At 42.5% G+C, this 26,641-nt stretch overlaps 1 protein-coding gene across 2 annotated transcripts in view; it reads right to left on the reverse strand.

The window, feature by feature from the left end:
- The window catches only part of RIPOR2 (RHO family interacting cell polarization regulator 2), a 274,424-nt gene that overhangs the window by 104,719 nt on the left and 143,064 nt on the right, over positions 1-26,641 (reverse strand). The window contains exons 8-13 of one of the 2 annotated variants that reach the window (XM_073566141.1): positions 24,880-24,943; positions 17,154-17,197; positions 4,117-4,242; positions 3,797-3,945; positions 2,501-2,630; positions 2,045-2,191 (exon numbers count right to left, since the gene is read on the reverse strand). In XM_073566141.1, coding sequence (XP_073422242.1) covers positions 2,045-2,191; positions 2,501-2,630; positions 3,797-3,945; positions 4,117-4,242; positions 17,154-17,197; positions 24,880-24,943 — 660 coding nt within the window. The remainder of the gene's footprint in view (positions 1-2,044; positions 2,192-2,500; positions 2,631-3,796; positions 3,946-4,116; positions 4,243-17,153; positions 17,198-24,879; positions 24,944-26,641) is intronic. The other variant, XM_073566140.1, reaches the window with a different exon arrangement.

Consider the following 26,641-nt stretch of genomic DNA (forward strand, 5'->3'; position numbering starts at 1 on the left):
GCCCATTTGGGGCACTAAATGTATAAAAACCCTCATCACATACTTACCTCATAAAATGGATTGTGTTCCTAAACAACTGCTCCCTAACCAACCGGTAGACCAGGACTGCCGGGAAAATCTTGCCTTCAAAAGCCACATATAAAAGTCATATACACAATTCTAACATGTGGTTCTTTCATGTGCTTTTTCATAGAATCAGTAAGATGATATTTCTCTGTGACATAGTAATGATACAGTGCCTTGAAAAAGTTTTCATACCACATGAATGTTTACACATTTTTCTCACATTACACCCACAAAAAAATATATATATATTGGCCTTCCATGTGCTACACCAACACAAAGTAGCAAGTATTTGTGAAGTGTAAAGGAAATGAACATGGTATTCTAATTATTTTAACACTATCATTCTGAAAATTGTGAATTGCATTTGTATTCAAAACCTCACCCCCGCTGAGTCAATATTTTGAGGACCATAATTCATTGCGATTATTGCTGCAAGGAAGAATGGTAAAAATTTCAGCCTCTAGATGTGCAAACTAGCTCTATCTCAATGAGGTTGGATAGAGAGTGTCTGAACAGCAATTAAATCTCATTGAGAAGACTTAAAAGAAGACTTAAGTCTAGATGGTGGCTGGGACATTCACACACACATGAAGATGCTTTGATCTAAACTATTCCATTACCGCTGTCAGTATGTATAGGGTCACTGTCTTGCCGGAAGGTGAACCCAAGTACCAGTGTCCAGGCTTTTGCATCTTCCAATAGGTTTTCCTCCAGGATTGCTCTGTATTTGGCTCTATCCATGGTCTCATCAGTTGTGGCCAGTTTCCCGGACACTGCTGAAGAAAAGCATCACCACAGGATGATGCTGCCACCACCATCTTTGACGGTGGGAATGGAGTTTTCAGGGTGAGATGCAGTGTTAGTTTTCCACCACACATAGCATTTTGCATTTAGCCCCAAACGTTCTACTTTGTCTCATCTTATCAGAGCAAGTCTCCCACATGCTAGCTCTATCCCCTACATGACATTTTGCAAACTGTAAACAGGACTTATGGAAGAGTGGAAGAAAGACATTTTTTAAAGCAAACCATAATGGACAGATTTGTTGAGTACACGATCAACAGTTGTTGTGGGGACAGATTCTCCCACCTGAGCTGTGGATCTCTACAGCATTTCCAGAGTAACCATTGGCCTCCTGGCTGCTTCTCTTATTAGTGTCCTCCTTGCTTGAGATGTTGATTTAGCTGTACAGCAATGTCTTGGTAAGTTGCCGTTGTGTCATACTTCTTCAATTTTAAGATGATCGATTGAACAGTGCTCTGTGAGATGTCCAGAGCTTGGGCCATTTTTTTTTAAATATACCTAGCCCTGCTTTATTTACTCTTCTCCTCAACTTTATCCCTGACCTGTCTGGTGTTTTCCTTGGTTTTCATGATGCTGTTTGATCCCTAATGTCCTCAAACCTCTGAAGCATTCACAAAACACTTATAGTTATCCTGAGAATACATTACAATTTACTAATTATGTGACTTCTGGAGGAAATTAGTCACTCAAGATTTTATTTAGGGTTATCAGACTACAAGGGAATTAATAAAAATGCACGTCACAATTTTCAGATTTATATTTTTAAAATATTTATAAAACCATGTATCGTTTCCTTTACACTTCACAAACACTTGCCATTTTGTGTTGGTTTACCACATAAAATACATTTACGGTTGTGGACGAAACGTGAAACAAAAAGTGGAAAAGTTTACAGGGTGTGAATACTTTTTAAAGGCACTATATATGTGTACATCGCACAAATGATCTATTGATTTGTCTTGTGTGGTATTGGCAACAAGTAGGTACGTTTTTTCAACTTTTTCCTTATGTGCTGCATTTAACCAATATAGTCTACTTTTCATTCAACAATGTGTTGGTTAACACTCAAAAAGATGAAGACATCAAAGAAATGAGGAGAAGAATACTGCATGCATGAAAATGTAATCAAGATGTCAGAAAAAAAAAACCACATATCAACTGGTGTATAACTCACATATCTCTCTGTGCCTGATCTAGGTCTCAGCCTGAGAGATGGCAGGTCACTAAAAGAGCGACTGCGCCGGAGTTTGTCAAAGAAAGTCTCCTGGAGCACATCCATAATGGACAGCCGTAGCCTGTCTTGCGGAGGGTTGAACCATTTCTTGAGCAGGTTAAAAGCAAACGGGATGTTAGTAATCACAGTGCAAACAAGTTACCAAGGTGCTGAAAGGTTTGCGATATTTTAGTAACGCATGAACTTTGAGGGGTAAAGTAGGATGAACTATGCACCATTCTAGGTCTTATTATTCACCAAAGGCAAAATACAAGCCGATTACATGCAGAGTATTATCCAAGATGCTGAGAAATGGATTCTTAAAGGCTTCTAAAAAAGGACACAAATTTCACAAACAATAATTAGAAGCATTAGGTAGTGAGAGGATATAACCTGTAGTAAGAGGAAATTACTTACAAAGAAGGAATGGTCTTTAAATGTGGGCGTCTCTGGAGTGCCCTGGCTGTATATGGAGACTCTTCTCTGGAGAGCAGCAGCTTTGTTTAGATTGCCTGTTGATGGGGTCAGATCCTCTGTATCGAATGGACTGCAACATAAAAAATGGAATTATCACATTACAGCAATCTCGTGGTAATAATACGTGTGAACTTAGGTTTTAACACATTAACTACATTCAGCAAGTTCTGCAGGCTTAGGCTATGTTCACACGCAGAATTTTTTTTTTTTTTACAGCCAAACTTTGACTTTGAATCATGTGCCCAAAATCCATTCTTTTTAACTTATACTTACCTTCCACTATCCAGCTGAGTGCGCTTGCCCCTGCTTGCTCTGGATTGGGTTTCCATGGTGACATGTCCTCTGGCTTTGCTTTTCCATGCCCGCACCATGACAAGTCTGGTGAGAGCGGGCGGAAGGAACGTCGGTTTGTGCCTTCCTATTCACAGATGCAGGGGATGTGTGCACCCATACAACCGCTATGGGTGAGTTTTACTATAACTCCCCGTACACTCTAACATCACCCCTCTGAGGAAGCTGTACGCAAAACGCTCGTCAAGGGCAAATTGCTTATTATAGGAATTTAATCATGGTCTTCTTGGTTCATATGTAGTTTAGTCCAAGAACATTCTCCATTTTGGATCTTCTTACAGGGCGTTCTATGTGATTTGTCTGACATTTTTTCTATTATACCATTTTTTAGCCTACATGTCATCTACTTTTAGAAGACATCTGCCTCTGGGATACTTATCCTCATAAGTTTGGATCCTCTTTGCCTCATTGTGGTATATTATTTGGTGCATTTATCATAAGTATTTTTGCTTGGTAGTACTGTTTTTGATCCACCCTGCATCTTTGTGGTGTATATGCAATTCCTTCCCGCATACGAATGCAAAGATTACTATTATTGTTCAAGTGACTATTGATATTTAAGTTTACAGGTCCTGTGTGTGCTTTGTCTATATCTGATACGCTTCTTTTTAATGTTTTAATACGAGTATGTGTTACGATGATTTAATAAAGATTGGTATTTTTATACATGGCTTGTACTCCCATGTGTTTGTAGGATTTTAAGCAAGCAGTTTTGATGATGAAATCCTGCAGATTCCTTTTAAAACTAGACTATATAATCTGAAGTATGAATAAAGCTTGATTCCCGCTGTATCTAGGAGCACGGACCGATTTTGAACAGGGAAGATATGAAGTTAGGGACATTTTGGAGAGCAGTATAAAATCTATTAAATCAGTGGTACTTACCACCAAGTTACTTCAAGGTTAAGTTTGATAGTACCAAGGTCGTTTATGTCCACAGCAACAGCTTGAGGATGAGCTGCAAAAAGGTCCTTTGTTTCACAAGTAACACTTCCAACTAGGATATGAGTTGCAATCCCTTTAAGTTCGGTCACCTTAGGAAATAAAGAACATACTGTAAGCCATCAGCTTGAAATGTACAGAGCGGTGTGAAAGGTGGTCTTTAATTTCCACAACAAAAGCTGTTTGTCACAGAATTCCATGTATATAACTTACATCTATCACTGTACTGTCTGTATGTAACACTGGGAACAATAGAGTTGTACCTTAATCGATATTAAACTGTGAATTAGAGGAACAAAAAACATTTCATCGCTGTCCCAACTCTGCTTGCCATTAACTTCAATTTTGCCTTTTAGTTTCCATCTCTGTCTTCCGTACCGCATAAATATCTGAAAATTAAGAATCAAAACTTGTTTTTCATATATGGCATTTGGTTGGTGTTAAATCATAATCTATTAGTAGAATGTCATGTAAATATTGTAGATATGTTTACAGCAAATGGAGCAAGAAACAACATTTAGATAAAGCTGTTTTGAACATATGGAAGTCTGTTTCAAGGGTCAGAAAAGTCTGATGCAATCTCCCCACATCAAGGGTTTTTCCAGAACTAGATTAAATAGAGAATTAATCAATGGGATACAACGATGTCTTTAATAGCTAAATATTTCTATGCTGTACCGAAGTACATTGTCTGACCATGGATAATATACAGATGAGACTCCCAACACACACAGTCCTTCCTTTCCCAGATGTATTTTAAGCAGGTGTCACCCTCTACTGGAAACTGCTAGAAGCTGCAATGAACACAGCGTTTATGATCACGAACAGCTACTTATTGCTATTTTCTTTTATATAGGCATACAGAGTTGTGAGATATTTAACTGGAGGATAGCTAATAAAATGAATCTACAAGTAATGACATCCTTCCACTGCTTTTGGTGAGTGCGGATTTCAGATATCTAATGAGCATCTACCATTCCTAGAATAATCATTAGAAATGAGGGCTCCTATAGGCCTAATCCAGACGAGCGTATAAATCGACACAGTCCTGCTCATAGTTATTGGCACCCATGAAGTGTAAGAATATAATGTGGAATATCTCCTGAAAAAAAATAATCAAGTGAAAGTTATTTTTGTATAGAGCACTTATGTTAAATACAAAAAAAAAAAAGAGAAAATGATAGACAATTTATGACAAAAAACAATGGGAGGGAAAAATAGAAAACCTACAGATTGCTGTGACACTGGTATTAGCAGTCTTTACTCTAAATTAGTATGGAGACATGTTTTGACTTGCTTGTGGTAAAATCACAAATGAGAATCACCAGTGATAGTCGGTGCCCATTTGACATGAATTAACTAATGCATGATGACTTTAGTATTTCAAAAAGCCACATGGTAGGGCCTGTTCCCTTGTCATAATGGTGAAGACAAAGTAGCTGTCCGAGGACATCAGGGAGGAAATGGTTGAGGAAGTAAAGGTGGCTGGGAATTTAGGAGGCAGCGATCATGCTATCCTCGAATTTTGGATTATAAGAGGAGGAAGACCAGAGAGGACTAAGAAAGGCAGATTTTAATGGACTCAAAGAGGGTAGGAAAGGTCCAATGGCTGAATGTTCTAAAGGACAGAAATGTCCAAGAAGGATGGGAGATTTTGCTAAATGAAATTTTTACCACACAATCGGTAACAATCCTAAAAAGAAGGAAGAACTGGAAGGTTTTAAAGAGATCACAGTGGATAAACACAGAGCTTAATCGCATGTTAAAAAGAAAAAAATAAATGTATATCAAATGGAAAGAGGGGGCATATCTAAAAAAGAATAAAATGCTGTTTGCAGTGAATGCAAAGCAAGAGTTTGAAGAGCTAAAGCCAGTAATAAAGTAAGATTTGCAAGGGAGACCAAAAACAGCAAAAAAAGATTTTGGGGGTATGTCAAAAGCAAAAGAAAAATCAAAGACACTATAGGACTTTTACACAATGAAACGAGTTAAGTGGTCAAAAATTATGTTGAGAAGGCCGCACTTTTAAAATTTCTATTTTGCATCTATGTTTTCTAAGAAAACAAATGCAACATCAACTGATCATCACGGTGCCATCGAGGGAATAAAAGAATCCACTCTATCCATAAACAGAGATTGCGAGGGAAGACTTGGCTAATTTAAATTAATTTAACTTTTATGGTCCAGATGAATTACATCCTAGGGTGCTGAAAAAGTTAGAGGAAATTGCAGAACCACTAGCCAGAATCTTTGAAAAATCCTGAAAAACAGGAGAAGTCCCAGAAGATTGTTGTCCCCATCTTCAAAATAGGAAAGAAGACGGAGCCAGAAAACTACAGGCCTGTGACCCATACTTCTATACCAGGAAAGATATTTGAACAAATTATTTAACAGCGTGTATGTAAGTACCTGGATAAGAATGCAGTAATTAACCAGAGCCAGCATGCGTTTGCAGCAAATAAGTTATGCCAGACTAATCTAATTTCCTTCTATGATGGAATCACCGACTTGGTGGATCAGGGAAATGCGGTAGCATCTCGACTTCAGCAAAGCATTTGATAAAAAAAATCTCATACTATCCTTATTGAAAAAATGACCAATTATGGGATTGACAAGGCTACGGTTAGGTGGATTTATAACTGGCTCAGTGATCTTACTCAAAGAGTGGTAATAAATGGTTGCACATCCAATAGGAAAGTGTTTCAAGTGGGGTACCACAAGGCTCTGTCCTGGCCCCACTGTTAAACATTTTTATGAATGATCTAGAAAAGGGAACTGAAGGTAAGGTAATCAAGTTTGCAGACAATGCAAAGTTAGGAGGGATAGCTAACACTAGAGAAGACAGAGAAAAAATTCTGAAGGATATAGATAAGCTTGAACAATGGGCAGCGACTAATAGAATGGTATTAAACAGGGAGAAATGCAAGATTCTACATCTGGGCAAGAAAAACGAAAATTACATCTATAGAATGGGAGGAATAGAACCAAGCAACAGCACGTGTGAAAAACACTTCGGTATTACTAATAGATGACAGGTTGAACACGAGTTAACAGTGTGATGCAGCAGCAAAAAAGACAACACCGTTCTAGGAAGTGTTAAAAGAAGCATAGAGTCTAGATCATGTGACGTAATTATCCCCCCTCTACTCATCCTTGGTCAGGCCTCAACTGGAATACTGTGTTCAGTTCTGGGCAGCAGATTTTAAAAAAGACATTGAAAAACTGGAGCAAGTTCAGAGAAGAGCTACCAGGATGGTGAGCGGACTGCAAAGTATGTCCTACGAGGAACAGTTAAAGAATCTTGGAATGTTTAGCTTGCAAAAAAAAAAAAAAAAAAAAAAAAAGGCCAAGAGAAGACTTAATAGAAGTCTACAAATATCTGAAGGGATGTTACAGTGTAGAGGGATCATCATTATTCTCATGTGCACATGAAAACAAGAGAAGCAATAGAATGAAACTGAAAGGGAGAAGATAAAGATTAGATATTATAAAAAACTTTTTGACAGTGAGGGTGATCAATGGACAGACATCTGTCTGAAATGATTTAGTGAATCCTTCATTGAGCAGGGGGTTGGACACGATGACCCTAGAGGTCTCTTCCAACTCTAACATTCTATAATTCTATGAACTGCTATTATTAGCAAACACAAGACTTCCAAAGGGTATAAGGCTATCCCCAAAGACCTTGGTATTCCAATTTCAACGGTGTGCAATGTTATTAAGAAGTTTGCCAAACATGGAGCAGTCAAGAACCTCAGTGGATGTGGGGGAAAAGACGAAAATTGACAAGATGTCTTCGAAGGTTGTTGCAAATGGTGGAAAAAAAACACCCCGTCAAACATCTGAAAACCTGAAGGCCAACCTGGAACAATCTGTGGTCATGATTTCAACAAGTACCATACACCGCATACTAAACCAAGCAGAGATTTATGGACGAAGGCCAAGGAAGGACCCATTGCTGAAGAAAAGACATAAAAAGGAACGACTGATCTTTGCCAAAAAGAGTACCTTGACAAACCTCAAGCCTTCTGGGAAAATGTGCTGTGGACAGATGAAACAAAGAGAGAGCTTTTTGGCAATGCAAAGCAACAGTTTGCTTACAGATGGCAAAATGAAGTTTATAAAGGAAAAAAAAAAAACACCCTACCAACAGTTAAGCATGGTGAAGGTTCCATAAAACTGTGGAGTTGCTTTGCTGGGTCTGGTACTGGAGGCATTGACTGTATCACAGGAATCATGAAGTCAGAGAATTATCAAGAGATTTTAAAGCAAAATATCCTAAACCAGTGTAAGAAAATTTGTTTTGAGTTGAAGATCATGGATCCTCCAGCAAGACAATGACTCAAAGCACATATCCAAAAATACACAGGAATGGTTGAAAATGAAAAAAAATGGACTGTTAAAATGGCCAACAATGAGTCCTGAGCTCAGTCTCATTGAAAATCTTTGAGGTAAGCTGAAATCTGCCATTGGGAAAAAGAACCCTGAAAACATTCAAGAGCTTGAAAAAACTGCAAAGGAAGAGGGGAATAAAGTACCAGCTGAGAAGTGCAAGAAGCTTATAGATGACTACAAGAAACGTTTGGCAATGACACTGGATGTGCAACCAAGTATTAATTAGGGGTGCCTTTACTGCTGCCCATGCTGTTTCTTCATTGAAATTGGAAAATGTAAGTTGAAAAACAATGTTTTATTGTATTACTTTGGATCACTAATTAAAAAATCCTGAGGATATAACTTTGGTACATTTCCATTTATTTCTGAAGATATTGTACAGACTATGAAAAAGCTGAGGGGGTGCCAATAACGATGAGCAGGATTGCATGCAGTCTGATTCTTTTAGTTGAAAAAAGAAAAAAAAACTTGAAAAGGACACTGAACCATGTTATTCAATAGCGTTGTTCATAAAGTTTTAGTATAAATCTAGGAAACTATTTGATCATGTACATTTTTTAACTTCGTTGTATAAAAATGTCAACAGTGTGATGCAGCAGAAAATGCAATTCTGGGATGTATTAACAGAAACATACACTCTAGATCACGTGAAGTCATTATCCCCCTCTACTCCTCTTTGGTCAGACCTCATCTGGAATACTGTGTCCAGTTCTGGGGACATTTTAACCCCTTAATGACCGTTCATAGACACCAAACATGTCTAGGTTCTCTTATCTAAGTGGTGAAAAAAAATTCCAAAGTTTTCTATAAAAAAAAAAAAAAGCGCAATTTTCCGAGACCTGTAGCGTCTCCATTTTTCGTGATCAGGAGTCGGGTGAGGGTTTATTTTTTGCGTGCCGGGTTGACGTTTTTAATGATACCACCTTTGTGCAGACACGTTCTTTTGATCACCCATTATTGCATTTTAATGCAATGTTGCGGCGACCAAAAAAAAAAGGTAATTCTGGCATTTTGACTTTTTTTTCGCTACTCCATTTAGCGATCGAGTTAATCCTTTTTTTTTATTGATAGACCGGGTGATTCTGAACGCGGCGATAACAAAATATGCGTACGTTTGTTTTTTTTAATTATTTTATTTTGATTGCGGGGGTGATTTAAACTTTTTATGCTTTTTTTAATTTTTTTAATTTTTAAACATTTTTTTTTTTTTTTTTTACTTTTGACATGCTTCAACTGCCTCCATTGGAGGCTAGAAGCATGCCATACTTGATCGGCTCTGCTACATATAGGCGATGCTTAGACCGCCTATATGTAGCAGAAATACAGCATTGCTATGAGCGCCGACCACAGGGTGGCGCTCGTAGCAATCTGCTAGCAACAACCATAGAGGTCTCTGAGACCTATGGTTGTCACGGCAACGCGTCGCTGACCCCCAATCACGTGACTGGGTCGGCGATGCGCTCATTTCCGGCCGTGCGCCGGAAGCGCTAGTTAAATGTCAGCTATCAGTGACAGCGGGATTTAGCTAGTTAATAGGCGCGGGCGGATCACGATTCCGTCCACGCCCATTGCGGCCACATGGCGCGGCTTTGAGGTGGGCTCACCGCCGGATCCCACCTCAAAGCAGGGGACACAGACCACTGACGTACTATCCCGTCAGTGGTCGGAAAGGGGTTAAAAAGAGGGATTTTGGGTTCTTACCGTAAAATCTCTTTCTTGGAGCCTTCATTGGGGGACACAGAATACCATGGGTGTATGCTGCTGCTGCTAGGAGGCTGACACTATGCAAAACAAGAAAATTAGCTCCTCCCCGGCACTATACACCCACCGACAGGCACCAAGCACCTCAGTTGGTAAAAAAGCAGTAGGAGAAGCAACCAAAAACCATGAACATATGTACCAACCCAACAAGGGACTCGAAGACCCAGCACGGTACAACTTAAACAGGGAGGGTGCTGTGTCCCCCAATGAAGGCTCCAAGAAAGAGATTTTACGGTAAGAACCCAAAATCCCTCTTTCTTTATCGCCTTATTGGGCGACACAGAATACCATGGGACGTTCCAAAGCAGTCCCGAGGGTGGGAACAGCAATAAAAGGAACGACAGAAGGAAGGGCTTAGGTCGGCCGCTGCGCGACCGCCGCCTGCAGAACCTTCCTACCAAGAGCTGCATCAGACGAGGCCTGGGTATGAACCCTGTAGAACCTCGCAAAGGTGTGCAAAGACGACCAGGTCGCGGCCCTGCAAAGTTGTGAGGCCGAAGCCTGGTGTCGCATAGCCCAAGAAGCCCAAACAGCTCGGGTGGAGTGGGCTTTCACTCCCGGAGGGGGCCGTTTCTCTTGAAGTCGATAGGCTTCCAGGATGGTAGACCGAATCCAGCGAGCAATTGTGGATTTGGAGGCCGGAAGACCTTTCCGGCGACCCTCAGAAATGAGAAGCAGGGAATCAGATTGGCGAAAAGAAGCGGTCCTGGCAAGGTAAACACGCAAGGCTCTCACTACATCCAGTTTGTGGAGCGACTTTTCCAGAGGATGAGCAAGCGCAGGACAAAACGATGGAAGGACGATATCTTCGTTAATGTGAAAGGGAGATACCACTTTTGGAAGGAAGGAAGGAACTGGCCTGAGAACAACCTTATCTTGGTGGAGGATAAGGTACGGAGAACGACAGGATAAGGCCGCCAGCTCAGAAACTCTCCTGATGGAAGTAATGGCGATTAGAAAAGACACCTGCCATGAAAGAAAAGACAGAGGGATGTCCTGGATTGGTTCGAACGGCGCCTTCTGGAGGGCGCCAAGAACAAGATTGAGATCCCATGGATCTATCGGAGAATGATGAGGAGGAGCCACATGGGCGACTCCTTGGAGAAAAGTCTTCACTTGCGGTAAGGAAGCTAGATCCTTCTGGAAGAGGATTGCTACGGCAGACACCTGGCCTTTGAGAGTACTGAGGGATAGGCCCGTATCCAAACCAGATTGGAGGAAACGAAGAATGGATGGAATGGAGAATGACAGTGGAAGAACATCGTTATCATCGCTCCAACGGAAAAAGGCCTTCCAGTACCTATGGTAAATGCGGGAGGAAGCTGGCTCCCGAGCCTTGATCATGGTCTGAATGACCCGGCTGGAAAACCCTGAATCCTTCAGAATTGCGGCCTCAACGGCCATGCCGTTACACTCAAGAGACTGAGAATTCTGGTGGTAAAGAGGGCCTAGCGAGAGATCTGGACGGTCTGGAAGCCTCCAGGGGACGTCCACGAGCATGTTCACCAACTCCGCGTACCAAGGGCGTCTCGGCCAGTCTGGAGCCACTAGGATGACTGGGATGCCCTCTGACTATATCTTTTTGACCACTCTTGGAATGAGGGCAAGGGGAGGAAACAGGTAAGGCAGCTGGAACTGGGACCACGGAATTACTAGGGCGTCGCAACCGACGGCTAGAGGATCCCTGGACCTGGCTACAAAGTGAGGAACTTTGTTGTACATCCGAGATGCCGTGAGATCGACGTCCGGGGTGCCCCAACGCTGGCATATCTGACTGAAGACTGTGGGATGAAGGGACCATTCGCCTGACGCTAGACCTTGGCGACTCAAGAAGTCGGCTGCCCAATTCTCCACCCCTGGAATGTGAACAGCGGAGATCGCCGGAACGTGACGCTCTGCCCAGCGCAGTATCCTTGCCACTTCTGACATTACCTGCCTGCTGTGAGTACCGCCCTGGTGGTTTTTGTATGCTACAGCCGTGGCGTTGTCTGACTGAATGCGGACTGGTTTGCCTACGAGGAGATGCTGCCAACGAAGGAGAGCAAGGAGGATTGCCCTGATCTCCAGAAGGTTGATGGGCAGAAGAGTCTCCTAGGCGTTCCAGCGCCCTTGGGCCGTTTTCTGATGGTAAACCTCCCCCCATCCTAGGAGACTGGCATCGGTGGTGATGACCTGCCACCGAGGTGGAAGAAAAGACCTTCCGCGGAGAACTGACGCCGGCAATGCCCACCAAGTCAGCGATTGTCTGATTCTGAGCGGAAGAAGAATGGGGCGGTCCAGAGAAAACGAGGTCTTGTCCCAGACTGACAGGAGGAACAGTTGGAGAGGGCGAGAGTGGAATTGTGCGAAGGGCACTGCTTCCATAGAAGCTATCATCTTCCCCAGGACCCTCATGCAGGACCGAAGGGACTTGATCCTCGAGCGTTGTAGGGACTGGATCCCTTTGGAAAGGGTTGAAAACTTGTCCCTCGGTAGAAACACACGGGCTAGATTCGTGTCGAACTCCATGCCCAAAAAAGTCAGACGTTGGGTAGGGCGCAGGATGGACTTCTCCTCGTTGACTATCCATCTGAGGCGGCTGAGGGTATCCAAGGTTATCTGAAGACTGTGAAGACAGTCTTGGCGGGACGAACCCTTGATCAGGAGATCGTCCAGGTAAGGAATGATAAGAATCCCTCTGGATCGAAGGATGGCCCTGACTGTTGCCATCACCTTCGTAAAGACACGGGGAGCGGAGGCTAGTCCAAAGGGGAGGGCCGTGAACTGATAGTGATTGTCCTGAATCGCAAAGCGGAGGTATCTCTGATGCCGCAGAGAAATGGGGATGTGGAGGTAGCCATCCTGTATGTCCACAGAGCAGAGAAACTCTCCGGATCTTCACGTAGCGATTGAGCAACTTGAGGTCCAAAATTAGACGAAGAGAGCCGTCCTTTTTCGGGACTACGAAGAGATTCGAGTACAACCCTAAAAACCCTTTGTTTGCAGGAACGGGAACGATGACCCCTGCGGAAAGGAGGGAGGAGACGGCCTGAAGGAACCCTGGAATCTGTGATCGCTGTCTTGGGGATCGAGACAGAAAGAAGCGACTGGGGGAGAAGAAAACTCGATTTTGTATCCGGATGTGATGATTTCCCTGACCCAAGCGTCGTCGATAATGGATAATCATGCGTCTTTGAAAGAGGAAAGTCTGCCTCCCACCCTGGAAAGATTTCCAGGTGGGGGTGACCCGTCACTTAGATGAAAATCTGTCGGATCGGGAGCCTGAGGACCTGGAGGGCTGACCTCTGGATCTCCAGCGGGGAGCTGGCTTATAAGAAGGCTTTCTCCGGTCTCTGGAAGCAGGATGCCGGTACTGCTGGGATGAACCTTCTGCAGGAGAGGAGGGGCGAAAGGACCTAAATGGCCGAGAAGCCTTCCTGTTAAAGAACCTCTTAGGGCGGGACTGGGGAAGGGAAATGCTCTTTCCACCAGTGGCATCCGAGATTCGCATTCCACGACTTCAACCAAAGAATGCGGCGTATGGCTACTATGTTGCTGTTAGCTCTTGCTACGCACCCAGCCGCGTCCAAGGAGGCAGCCAAAAGGTATTTGCCCGCATGACTAAATTGGTCTGCTAAATCCGCCAGCTCGTCCTGAGGAGCTGCTGCTGAAATGCGTTTGCGCAGAATCTTTGCCCAAGCCGAAATGACCTTCGCCACCCAAGCGGAGGCGAAGATAGGACAGAGGGAAGCGTCGGATGCCTCAAAAATTGACTTAGCCAACAACTCTATTTGCCTGTCTGTTGGATCTTTAAGAGAAGCTCCGTCCGGAAGGGAAAGAACAGTCTTAGAGGAAATCCGAGAAACTGGTGGATCTACCTCGGGAGCTTTGGTTCATTTCGTGACTAGATCTGCATCGAAGGGATATAGTACATCTGAGTACTTGCGGCCTGAAAAACGTTTCTCAGGATGTTGCCAGTGATTGGCTAAGGAAGTGTCGAACTCTTTGTGATTAGGAAAGGTTCGGGATGGAAGCCTCGCTATCTTAAAGGAAACAGGGCATTCCTGAGGGGGTGCCTTATCCTCCTTTATCTTTAGAGTTTGGAATATAGCCGATATGAGACTATCTACCATATCCAGAGTTCTAGCTATGTTGTCCGCTTCTGAGTCAGATCCAGATTGGGAATCATCGTCTGACCTAGGATCGTCTGTTGAGGATGGAGACAAAGAGCGTAGCCTGGGAGAAGCGGAGGGACCCTGCGAACTGGAAGAAGAGCCAGACAGGACCCGCTTTCTAGAGCCCCTACCCGGCTTGTCCGTCTGAGGGTCGCGGTCCGGTGCTGGCGACTCACCGTGAGAGGCGGTCGGCGCACAGGTGGCTGCAGATAGCTGGGGTAACCGCTCTAAGACCTGGACCAGAGATTGAGACACTTTCGTGAGATCAGAGACCGACTGAGACATCGCCACGGCCCACTCAGGGGGTGAGGTGTTCTCAACCCGGGGCTCGGAGTGCTCCTGAGGGGCAGACATGGAGGAAGGGCTGCAGGACGGACAGAAGGGAGACGACTGACCTGATACCCACTTCTTTTTATAGCGCGCGCAGGCGTAGTGAATAGCGGTGGGTCCTAGAGCAGAGAGCCCCTGCAGGATTGGGCATATGTCAAAGGGGTAGAAACACTGCCTGATGCGGAACTGCGGAGGGGAGCTAATTCTAGCGTCAGCTGAAGCAGCGCCGAGCTTACCGAGGTTCAGATGCAGAAAAACCAGCATTGTGTCCCCCAGGAAGAAATCTTGTGAAGAGAGAGGCAGGAAGAGATGCTAGCGGAGGGCGGGGCTTATTCGCCAAGCCCTGATTGGAAGAGGACCGAGGAGGGGGCGCGGTGAATGTCCCACTGACAGGGCTGAAGTGAAAGCAGCCCTGTGATATGCTGTAAAAGTGCGCGAAGAAAGCGCGCGCAGGGAGAGGGGAGAAGCTTCCTTAACTTTTTTTTTTTTTTTTTAAACGAAAGTGAAGTGCTCCCTCTGCCCTCATGAGCGACGGCGCGCCCGGAGCAAAGAAACCACAGGGACAGGACCCACAGAGACCGGGAGGCCAAGGGATAGGAAAATCACAGGGACAGGGCAGCCACCGGGTAGGATGCTGCCTGTGGAGGCCACCGCTGAATCCCCCGATGAGAAGAGCGTCTAACAGCGCTTGGAGAAGGAAAACTGGCGGGAAATTCAAAAAAAGGGAGAAGGGTACTGATCCTGATAGCGTGGTGCAGGGCTGTATTTTAATACAGCGCAGTACTGGCTGTAACGCTGCAGGGCTGATGGGTCGGCTAGGGTCCATATTTGAGAGCGGGGCTGGAGGGGACATCTGGATCCGCTTACCTGACGTCCTTGAGGAGGATGACCGCAGGGGCCCACGATAGCCAGCAGGCCGCTGGGAGAAACGATCCTCAGTACCCGCACTATGTACGTATGGTGCAGAAGACGGCTCATGGTAGGGGAAACGTCACCGCTGGCGGCCGCCGTCTTCCTCTCAGCCCTGTCCCGGGAGAGGGGTGAGGAGGGTACTTGGCTAGGACCGGCTACCGTTATAAGCCCATAGCACCCGAGGGTGATAGGGGAAGGTCCTGCCTGCGGTCCTGAGAGTTGCGATGTGGGCAATACCACATTGCTCGCTCAGCCGCATTAATAGTAAAAGCAGGATGAACTCACATCCCGTTTCCTGAAGCTGTATCTGGAAAAGAAAGGGGAAATCATTAAAAAAACACAGCTAAAACCTGAAAAGAAAAGGATTAAATGCGGATCTGGGGAGATCCCGGTCCGCCTCCTACAGACACTAAGCACAAACTGAGGTGCTTGGTGCCTGTCGGTGGGTGTATACTGCCGGGGAGGAGCTAATTTTCTTGTTTTGCATAGTGTCAGCCTCCTAGCAGCAGCAGCATACACCCATGGTATTCTGTGTCCCCCAATAAGGCGATAAAGAAAAGACATCAACAAACTAGAGCAAATTCAGAGAAGAGTGACCAGAATGGTGACCGGTCTGCAAACCATGTCCTATGAGGAACAGTTACAGGATTTGGGAATGTTTAGCTTGCAAAACAGAAGACTGAGAGGGGACTTAATAGCTGTCTACAAATATCTCGAGAACAGTCACATTGTAGAAGGATCATCTTTATTCTCATTTGCACAAGGAAAGGCTAGAATCAATGGGATGAAACTGAATGGGAGTAGACATAGATTAGATATTAGAAAAAAAACTATTTGACAATTAGGGTGATCAAGGAGTGGAAGAGGCTGCCACGAGAGGTGGCGAGTTCTCCTTCAATGGAAGTCTTCAAACAGAGGCTGGACAGACATCTGTCTAGGATGATTTAGTGAATCCTGCTTTGAGCAGGGGATTGGACCAGATGACCCGGGAGGTCCCCTCCAACTCTACCATTCTATGATTCTATGAAATGGATTTCACATGGATGAAAATTAGAAACAAAATTGTCTCATGTATGAAACGCAGATGATTTCTTATACTTCGGTCTGCAGATCCTTTTACACAAAGTGCTCTGCTCACCCATTAACTACAAGGGTAAATGTGGTATCTTTCTCATGTCCAAAAGTGGTGCCATGTGCATGTTTGTACATCTATGTACAGTATGTTTTTTTTCACCTGCTTTTGGTTGTCAAAATACAAAAACATGAGAATACAGTTTTTTTTTCTCTAATCGAGGCTAAACCTTTTGTCAGCTAATAGCTATAATTGTCGTCTGTGTTTCTCTCTAGATATTTCAAAAAAGAAAAGGTTAAAAAAGAAAAAATATATATACTTTGGAATACTGCTTAACCAGATCATGGCTGAAGGAAATGTGCAAAGATCAGGCGCCAAGAGGCCACAATGGAAGCATTCACAATATGTTGAGAACATTTGATGTTTCCTCCCACATTCCAAAGACATATTGATAGGGAATTTAGATTGTGAACCCCATCGGGGACAGTGATTATGTCTGTAAAGTGCTGTGGAATTAATGGCGCTATATTAAATGAGTAAAATAAATAAATAAATAAAAAAAGTGTACAGCAAAAGCCTAGATAAGCAATTATTGACATCCATCTCTAGACTTGCAAGGGTCTTCTTCCCATGTACAAAACATTTTATCTACTGAAAAAGTAACTAATTCACAAACCTCATACTGGTCTCCAGGACACAGGCGTGCAAAACCAGCTAGGCCTATAAAAACAAAAAAATATATATTTTAGTTTAATAACTTATACAGAAAAGTCATTAGCCTATATTAAGTTCTAGAGTTTTAGTCCACATTAAAAGGTGTTGTCCACTACTTGGACAACACCTTCTTGAGCTAAATGTTTGGCCTCGAGAAAATAAAAGACCTATATTCACCTCCCTTGCTGGTGCTGTTCAGGGACTCTGGTGCGGTTGTTGCGCCAGTGTCATTGTCTCCACCTTCGGACAAATCGAACATAAAGAGAAGTCCGGGCTGCAGTTGATCTCGAACTTCCTCTTCCTGCTCAATTCGACAGGAGGCGTGGACAGTAAAGCCAGCGCTGATTGGGCGCCCGGGTCCGATGTCACAACAGCACGGGGGCCCTAGAGAGAGCGAGCGCCGACACAGCTGGAACTGTACCAGTACGAAGAGGTGAGTATAAGTTTTTTTTACTTTATCGGGGCCAAGCGTGGGGTATGACAAGAAATTGTCCAAGTAGTGGACAACTTCTTTAACCATTTCACTACCAAGCAGGGCTGTGGAGTTGGTAAGCCACAGTTGCGACTCCGGCTCCGACTCCTTCATAAATGGCCAATTCATAACAACAAATTTACTGTTGTAAAATATTAAACATCGTGCTTATTCAGTTTCTCACCATCATATAAGTAATCAGACCACTTAGAGCAAAAACTACATTTATTAGAATACAATTAGAATATAGCAAATAACTTTTATAAACTTTTCTAAACTGTAAGTAAATATGCAATAAACACTTTTATGCAGTTAATAAGAAGAAATCTATAAATTTGTCCTCAGAAAAAGTATTGCCTCTGTCAGATCCTCCTTCATGGATGCCCTCAAATCTGATCTAATTATTTTGAGAGCAGAGAACAACCTCTCTACACTAACTTGTGTTGGTGGCAAAGCAGTAACCACTCGGGCAACATCTCTGACAATGTCAGGATACAGAGGAATCGCTTGTTGCACTGTTATTTTTGATGAACGGTCAAATTTCTCAATTTCTTTTAGTGCACATGAAAAATTCTGCTGAAATGTACTGGCTGTGTTCCTTGATGGGGATGACTCTTCTTCTATGCGGGAACGCTTTGCACGGTCCTTGTGATCCATATATTTTTCGAAATTAAATTCTTCATCAGTTGATGATGAGGGTGAAGATGTGGCAGGACGACCAAATTCTTCTTGTTCCTCCTGACTGTTCTGCAACCCTTTCATCCTTACTGCTATTTCAAACAGAGCTTCTTTTCCTTTACTTAGCTGTTGATCATCTAGAAGAATCCGATGCATTGGGTCTACATAAACAGCTGCCAAAAGAATGTTATTTTGTAATAGTAGCTCCTCTCTCCGTTTCATTGATGTAGCAATGCCACTTGCAATTAACCCTCCTCTTTGGGACAGGCGAAACATCAGGTTCTTCCACTCCTTTAAGAAAATACCTGGAGTTAAGTCCTCTGCTTGTAATTTTTTAGTCACTGTAAATGGATGCTCTAGCAATTTTTCCAGCTCAGTCACCTGATTCCACTGACTTTCATTTAGCGTCAGTTGAGGGTTAGCCATGTCTACAAGAAAGGTTTTCAGTTCAACCAAGCGCTGAATCATTAAGTAAGTACTGCCCCATCGTGTGGCTTGATCAATAATTGCCCCTTTTCCAGCACGTCTCTTCAAAATTGAGTCAACTTTAGGGGTTCTGGCAACAGTAGCAAATTTTCTCACCTTGCCAATCAGTGCAGCAGCATGTCCTTCTTGCAGACTGTCTTATAGCCAGCTGTAGCGTATGCACAACACAGCGCATGTGATGAATGAAAGAACATATTGACACAGTTTCAACAAGATCATCTAAACTATCATGTTGCTGTTCATCTGAAGCAACTTCAGTTTGCTCCTCAGTTACAATACTGTGTTCCTCTATTTCAAACATTTCTGTGTCTGTGGACCCAGAATGTTCTTCTAGCTGCTGGTCACCATCATTACTCTCATTCATTAGCTTAATAGTACTTATCATATTTGAAGTATTGTCAGTTACGACAGAAAGAACTTGCTCTTTTTTAAGTTCATAGTCTTGCAGAACCTTTTCCACCAAGACCTGGAGAAACTCACTGGTGTGATGAGTTTTGGTGTCTTTTACTGCCAATGTCTTGGTAACTATTTCATTTTTGTCACAAACAAATCGGACATTGATGGCAAAATAGTTCACTCTGTGACGTGTGCAGGCATCCATTTTAAGAAACAGAAAGCGTCCCTTGAGAGTTTTTTTTAAGTTCTTCCTTTTGTTTAAAAGCTTCTTCGATTACTAATTTTCTAATACTCTCTCTCTTCAGAGAAACACCAAGCTTGTGGGCCATTTCCCCATTCAGACACATAAAAGCTGGTTGTGAAAATAATGAAATAGGCACACTATCCTTTACAACAAGCTCTATGATCTGTTTTTTAAATGTATCTACTGTCATTGTCACAGTAACTTTGTCACTGACAAAATATCTTGCAACTGATGGCTGCAAAGTTCTCTGCTCCTTTGTTTGGCTGGAAGAGCTGGGCACTGGTTCATTGGTTTGGATGCAGTCTTTCTCATCCACTGCTTTCAGTACTTCTGGATGAAAGCGCTGTAAATGTCTCTTTAGATTAGAAACTCTGGTAGGAGCATTTTTATCTTTGCCTGAATATGCACTCATCTTGGCTTCACAGCATTTGTTTTCGTCTGGATCATTTGTCATACACTGACAGACATAATGTTTTCTATCTTGAGTGATGGTGAAATGTTCAAATACAGCTGATTTAATGTGATGCTTCTTTGACATTCTCAGGTTTTTAATTCTGCATTCACAATCCAAATGACAATTGTTTTTCCTAAAAACAATTGTACAAAATTATTGACAGGTCGTACAACTGATATAGTGGTCAGTAATACTGTTATTATTCCTCATGTACTCACAGTTAACTGATGCAAAGTTTGTTGAAAGGATAATACTTCTTTAAGTCTTCCTCTTCTGAGTAGCAGGCAGCTGTGAGATGCTTGGAAGACGCACACCTAGTATGATCTAGTCTAGAGGAGGAGCTTTACTACTAAGAATTTGCAACACATTTTCACTTTCAGTTTCATACATTGTAAGTAGGGGGGTTGGGGCAGCATGAGGTTAACCAAGTATAAGATTAGATAAGGGCAGTGGAGAACAGTGACACACAAGAAGTAAGAAATGTCTCTATCTCCAGCAGAACTGCTTATCACTGTTGTTCATAGTTTGATAGAACATATATATTTGAGTAACATTTATAAAATTCAAATGAAAGTTCAATTATGAAATATTAATACATTTTTTTTTAAAGCTGGAGTCGGAGTCGGTACATTTCTACCGACTCCGACTCCAACCAAAACTAACTCCGACTCCACAGCCCTGCTACCAAGGGTGGTTGCACGTTAACTCCCAGGCCAATTTTTACAATTCTGACCACTGTCCGTTTATGAGCTAATAACTCTGAAACGCTTCCATGGATCTCGGTGATTCTGACATTGTTTTCTTGTGACATATTGTACTTCATGCTAGTGGTAAAATTTCAAAATCAAATAACTTGTGTTTTTTTGTGAAAAAAACAGAAATTTGGCGAAAATTTTGAAAATTTCGCAATTTTCCAACTTTGAATTTTTATGCTCTTAAATCACAGAGATACGGCACACAAAAATCTTAATAAGTAACATTTCCCACATATTTACTTTTTTTTGTTAGGAAGTTATAAAAGTTAAAATTTGACCAGCAATTTCTCATTTTTGCAACGCCATTTTATTTTTACGGACCACATCACATTTGAAGCCATTTTGAGGGGTCTATATGATAGAAAATACCCAAAAGTGACACCATTCTCAAAACTGCACCCCTTAAGGTGCTCAAAACCACATTCAAGAAGTTTATTAACCCTTCAGATGCTTCACAGGAATTTTTTGAATATTTAAAAAAAAACAAAAAACTTCAGGTTCAATTTTTTTTATTTTACCAAGGGTAACAGGAGAAATTGGACTGCAAAAGTTATTGTGCAGTTTGTCCTGAGTACGCTGATACCTGATATGTGGGGGGGAACCACTGTTTGGGCGCATGACAGAGCTCAGAAGGGAAGGAGCGCCATTTGACTTTTTCAATGCAAAATTGGCTGGAATTCAGATCGTACGCCATGTCACGTTTGGAGAGCCCCTGATGTACCTAAACAGTGGAAACCCCCCACAAGTGACCCCATTTTGGAAACTAGACCCCCCCAAGGAACTTATGTGTGGTGAGAACTTTGAACCCCCAAGGGCTTCACAGAAGTTTATAACGTACAGCCGTACAATTAAAAAATCATATTTTTTCCACAAAAATGATCTTTTCACCCTCAATTCTTAATTTTCCAAGGGTAAAAGGACCCTAAAAGCTATTGTGCAATTTGTCCTGAGTACGCTGATACCTCATATGTGGGTGTAAACGACTATTTGGGCGCATGGCACAGCTCGGAAAGGAAGCAGCGCCATTTGACGTTTTTGGCTGGAATTGAGATTGGACACCATGTTGCGCTTGGAAAGCCCCTGATGTACCAAAACAGTGGAAAACCCCCACAAATGACACCATTTTGGAAACTAGACCCCCCAGGGAACTTATCTAGATGTGTGGTGAGCACTTTGAACCCCCCCCCAGTGCTTCACAGAAGTTTATAATGCCCGGGCGTGAAAATAAAAAAAATCGTATTTTTTCCACAAACATGATCATTTAGTCCCCAATTTTTTTATTTTCCCAAGGGTACCAGGAGAAATTGGACCCCAAGAGTTGTTGTCCAATTTGTCCTGAGTACGCTGATACCTCATATGTGGGAGAAAACTACTGTATGGGCACACGTCGGGGCTCGGAAGGGAAGGAGTGACGTTTTGGAATGCAGACTTTGATGGAATGGTCTGCGGGTGTCATGTGCGCTTGGAGAGCCTCTGATGTGCCTAAACTATTCAAACTCCCCACAAGTGACCCCATTTTGGAAACTTGGCCGCCTAAGGAACTTATCTAGATGTGTGGTGAGCACTTTGAACCCCCGAGTGCTTCACAGAAGTTTATAACGCTCGGGCGTGAAAATAAAAAAATCATAATTTTTTTTCCACAAAAATGATATTTTTGCCCCCAATTTTTTATTTTCCTAAGGGCAACAGGAGAAATTGGACCCCAAAAGTTGTTTTGCAATTTGTCCTGAGTAGGCTGATACCCCATATGTGGGGGTAAAACACTGTTTGGGCGCATGGCAGAGCTTGGAAGGGAAGGAGCACCATTTGACTTTTTCAAAGCAGAATTGGCTGGAATTGAGATCAGAGGCCATGTTGCGTTTGGAGAGCACCTGATGTGCCCAAACAGTGGAAACCCCCCAATTCTAACTCCAACCCTAACCCCAACACACCTCTAACCCTAATCTCAGCCCTAACCCTAGCCCCAACCCTAGCCCTAACCCTAATGGGAAAATGGAAATAAATACATTTTTTTAATTTTATTATTTTTCCCTAACTAAGGGGGTGATAACTGGGGGTTTGATTTACTATTTATGGCGGTTTTTATATTTGACAGCAGTCACACGCTAAAAGACGCTTTTCATTGTAAAAATAGTTTTTGCATCACCACATATTGAGAGCTATAATTTTTCCATATTTTGACCCACAGAGTCATATGAGGTCTTATTTTTTGCGGGACGAGTTGACGTTTTTATTGGTATCATTTTCGGGCACGTGACATCTTTTGATCGCTTTTTATTCCGATTTTTGGGACGCAGAATGAACAAAAACAGCGTTTCATGAATTTCTTTTGGGGGGTGCGCTTACACCGTTCTGCGTGCGGTAAAATTGATAAAGCGGTTTTATTCTTCAGGTCAGTACAGTTACAGCGATACCTCATTTATGTCTTTTTTATGTTTTAGCGCTTTTATGCAATGAAAACAATTTTATATAAAAAATAATTATTTTTGCATCGCTTTATTCTGCGAGCTATAACCTTTTTATTTTTTCGCTGATGACGCTGTGTGGCGGCTCGTTTTTTGCGGGACAAGATGACGTTTTCAGTGGTACCATGGATATTTATATGCGTCTTTTTGATCGTGCGTTGTTGCACTTTTTGTTCGGCAGTATGATAATAAATCATTATTTTTTGCTTCGTTTTTTATTTTTATTTTTTAAGGGGTTTGCTAAAGGAGTTAACTAATGGGACAGTTTTATAGGGCGGGTCGTTACGGACGTGGCGATACCAAATATGTGCACTTTTATTGTTTTTATTTCCAAAAAATGAATTTATTAGGGAATATTTTTTTTTTTTTTTAATTTATTAGCGATTTTTTTAAAATTATTTTTACACTTTTTTTTTTTTTTTTTTTTTTAACTTTATTAGGTTGTCCCAGGGGGGACATCATTGTCCTGTGACAGATCGCTGATCTGTCACATCACAGATCACTGTGACAGATCAGTGATCTGTCACAGGCATAGACGCAGACTTCCTCATGCCTGCGCTTTGCAGGCACTGAGGAAGTCCGCTCCCTGCAGGCCCCCGAAGGTCCCCGTCGCCATCTTTGATTCGGGGACCTGCAGGGATGGAGCCCCCCGCAGCAGCGCTGCACATTGCGCTGCTGTGGGGGGCTCAGGGAAGCACGGAGGGAGCCCCCTCCCTGCCGATGCTTCCCTTTAACCCCCGTTACACCGCGATAGTACTTGATCGCGGTGTGCAAGGGGTTAACATGTCGGGGGCAGTCCGTGACCGCCCCTGACACATTGTGCCGGGTGTCAGCTGACACCCGGCCGCTGATCACACTAGACATACTATTCCGTCCTTGGGACTTAGGTCCCAGGTCACATGGACGGAATAGTACGTCCATGGTAGGAAAGGGGTTAAAGTCTGTCCTGAAATGACAGACTACAAAAATTAATCTAAGGTCAGGGCTACAGAACTATAAGTGACCACTGGGTGGCAGCAGTGATTCTCGTTAGCACAGAAACACCACAATCGAATACGGTAAATATAATTTTAATAACAATTTTATTCGTCTACACAATAATTAGAAAGTGATGGTATGGTTACACATAATCTGGTGTTAAAAAAAAAAATACACCATAGTGTCTCAGAAAAAAAGTATCTGGAAATGTTTAGACTATCCCATGTAATGAACAGGAAGACTCTGTACAGATCATCTTTGATAACGCTTTAATAAAGATATGCATGTATAGCGCAAAACAGAATTACCTCACGTAATTTTAGATGTTCTTTTATTTAGTGTGCTAGAACGGATGGTTCTCCAGCTGCTAGGACTGGTTACAACCAGCATGCCCTAACTGTTGTGGCTCTCGGGGCAGTCCCTGAAAGGCCGTAGGCTACAGACACATGAGAGCATGTCGCTTGGCGTCTAGAAAGCCTCTGGCTCTTAGCACATTTTTTTTGTGCACCAACACCTGACATTTTAGGAAAAAACGGAATCTTGGATGTGATGCATACATGCTAATAAATATTCAGAGCCTTGATAAAGGTCACTGCAGAATACAAAAAACACCTAATAACTTTGAATATAGTTACAGTTAGCCCTTCCATACAATGAGCTGCTACACATTGGAGAACATATATTGGATGAAACTTTTTTTTTATGCAAGACAAAAATGAACTGATGTGTACGCACCGTAACATGACAAAGAATTAACTACCTTTCATTTTGATGTAGAATTCCCCCAGTAGATTTTCCATTTCAGCCTCCACCGTGCACATATTCTAAAAAGTGAATTGACAAAGTTGTCAGTAAAAAAAATTAAATCAAAACATTCCAAAGTTATTAATCCAGAATCTTCATGGCTGTGTCCTTTACATAATGATAGCTACAAGAACCTATAGACATCAAACGTGCAAAGTGTATTTTAATTGAGAGATCTTGAAATAAAAGGAAGTTCCACAATTTGATGAGGTGTTAACGTCTAAATTACTTAGCTGTAAATGGGTTTTTCCAAAACCCATGACAGCACCACCTAAGAGAGGGGATCCGCCCATCAAGGACAGGAAACTTTCAAAGAGCTGGGTCTGGCTTTAGGATAACCTTGTCGTCCAGGATTTGCGTAAATGGAGTATTACCCGACAAGGTCTGAATATCACCAACTATTTGAGCAGATGTTAGGGCCACCAGAGAAACTGTTTTTTCAACTAAAGGTTCTTGACTGATGCAGAATTGATCGGCTTGAAAGGGTAGTGAGTCAGCATCAGGTTCAATTCCAAGGTAACCACTGGTTTTCATCTGTCACATGTTTTTATGAATCTCATTATCTTCCTATTACTTACTAAGTCATCATTATATAGAGCCCCCAAGGCCGATAGCTGTACTTTAAAGATGCTAACAGATAACCCACTATCTAGTCCCTTCTGGAGAAAATCTAAGATAGGCTTTAAAGAAATATTCTTACAGTTTTACACCTGAGCTGCTAAGGTACTTTTCCCATGTTCTACTGTAAATTCTAGCTTTTACTGGTTTACTACTTTTTAGCATTGTTGAGACTAAATTAGGTGAAATCCCTCGCTGCACCTCTCAAATTCCAAGCTCTCAAGTGTAGCCTAGCTGCTGCGGGGTGACAAATGGGACCTTAGATGAGAAGATATGGATCTCACAGTACCCAAGGATCAGTGACAGACATCAACCTCATTCAGTTAGAATGGTGCTCTTAAAATTATGCTTGCATGATCTTACTCAATACTGCTGAAATAAACACTCTGGGATTTAGTGAGGAAAACGAGCACTCTATTGGGACTTTAGGGAGTCACAATTGCGATAATCATATAATTACTTGCTCAATTGAATACACATACATCCTCATTTTGGATGTATTTAAATTTAATGATTTTTAAGCCTATATTATCTAATTAATTAATAAGTTACCATTTGTATGTGAATAAAAACTCTTTTTTCCTTTTCCCCTTCCCTTATATTCTACCAATAAGACACATAATCAAGTTTTGTGGCACTGCCAAAAGTCCTTCCCAAGACGCGGGTATTAAATATTCTGTAGTTCGGAAATGTGATGAAAATGTTCTCTTCATTACCGATGCTTGTTTGGACCTTACTCAGCTAGGGTTAAAATGAACTGGAGGAGACTGTTAGTCTCATAGAAAACGTGAAATACAATGGATGTACAGGGCATACTAGTGTTGTCCATTAGCGAAGCTAAGACATTATCTCCGCTAGAAATTATTAACTAGATTTTCAGGCACTTCTTCTGCTTGTTCTGTCTTAGTGTGAAGTACCCCTTAGGGTCCCGTCACATTTAGCGATGCACCAGCGATCCCGACCACGATACGACCCGGTGAGGATCGCTGGTGCATCGCTAAATGGTCGCTAGTGAGCTGTCAAACAGGCAGATATCACCAGCGACGTAGCAGCAGTCGGCAGTCGTTACTTACCTGTCAGACGCAGCGATGAAGACGTCC

The sequence above is a fragment of the Dendrobates tinctorius genome, unplaced genomic scaffold (assembly GCF_039654945.1).
Source record: "Dendrobates tinctorius isolate UK_male_01 unplaced genomic scaffold, ASM3965494v1 ptg000004l, whole genome shotgun sequence".
Classification (NCBI taxonomy): Eukaryota; Metazoa; Chordata; class Amphibia; order Anura; family Dendrobatidae; genus Dendrobates; species Dendrobates tinctorius.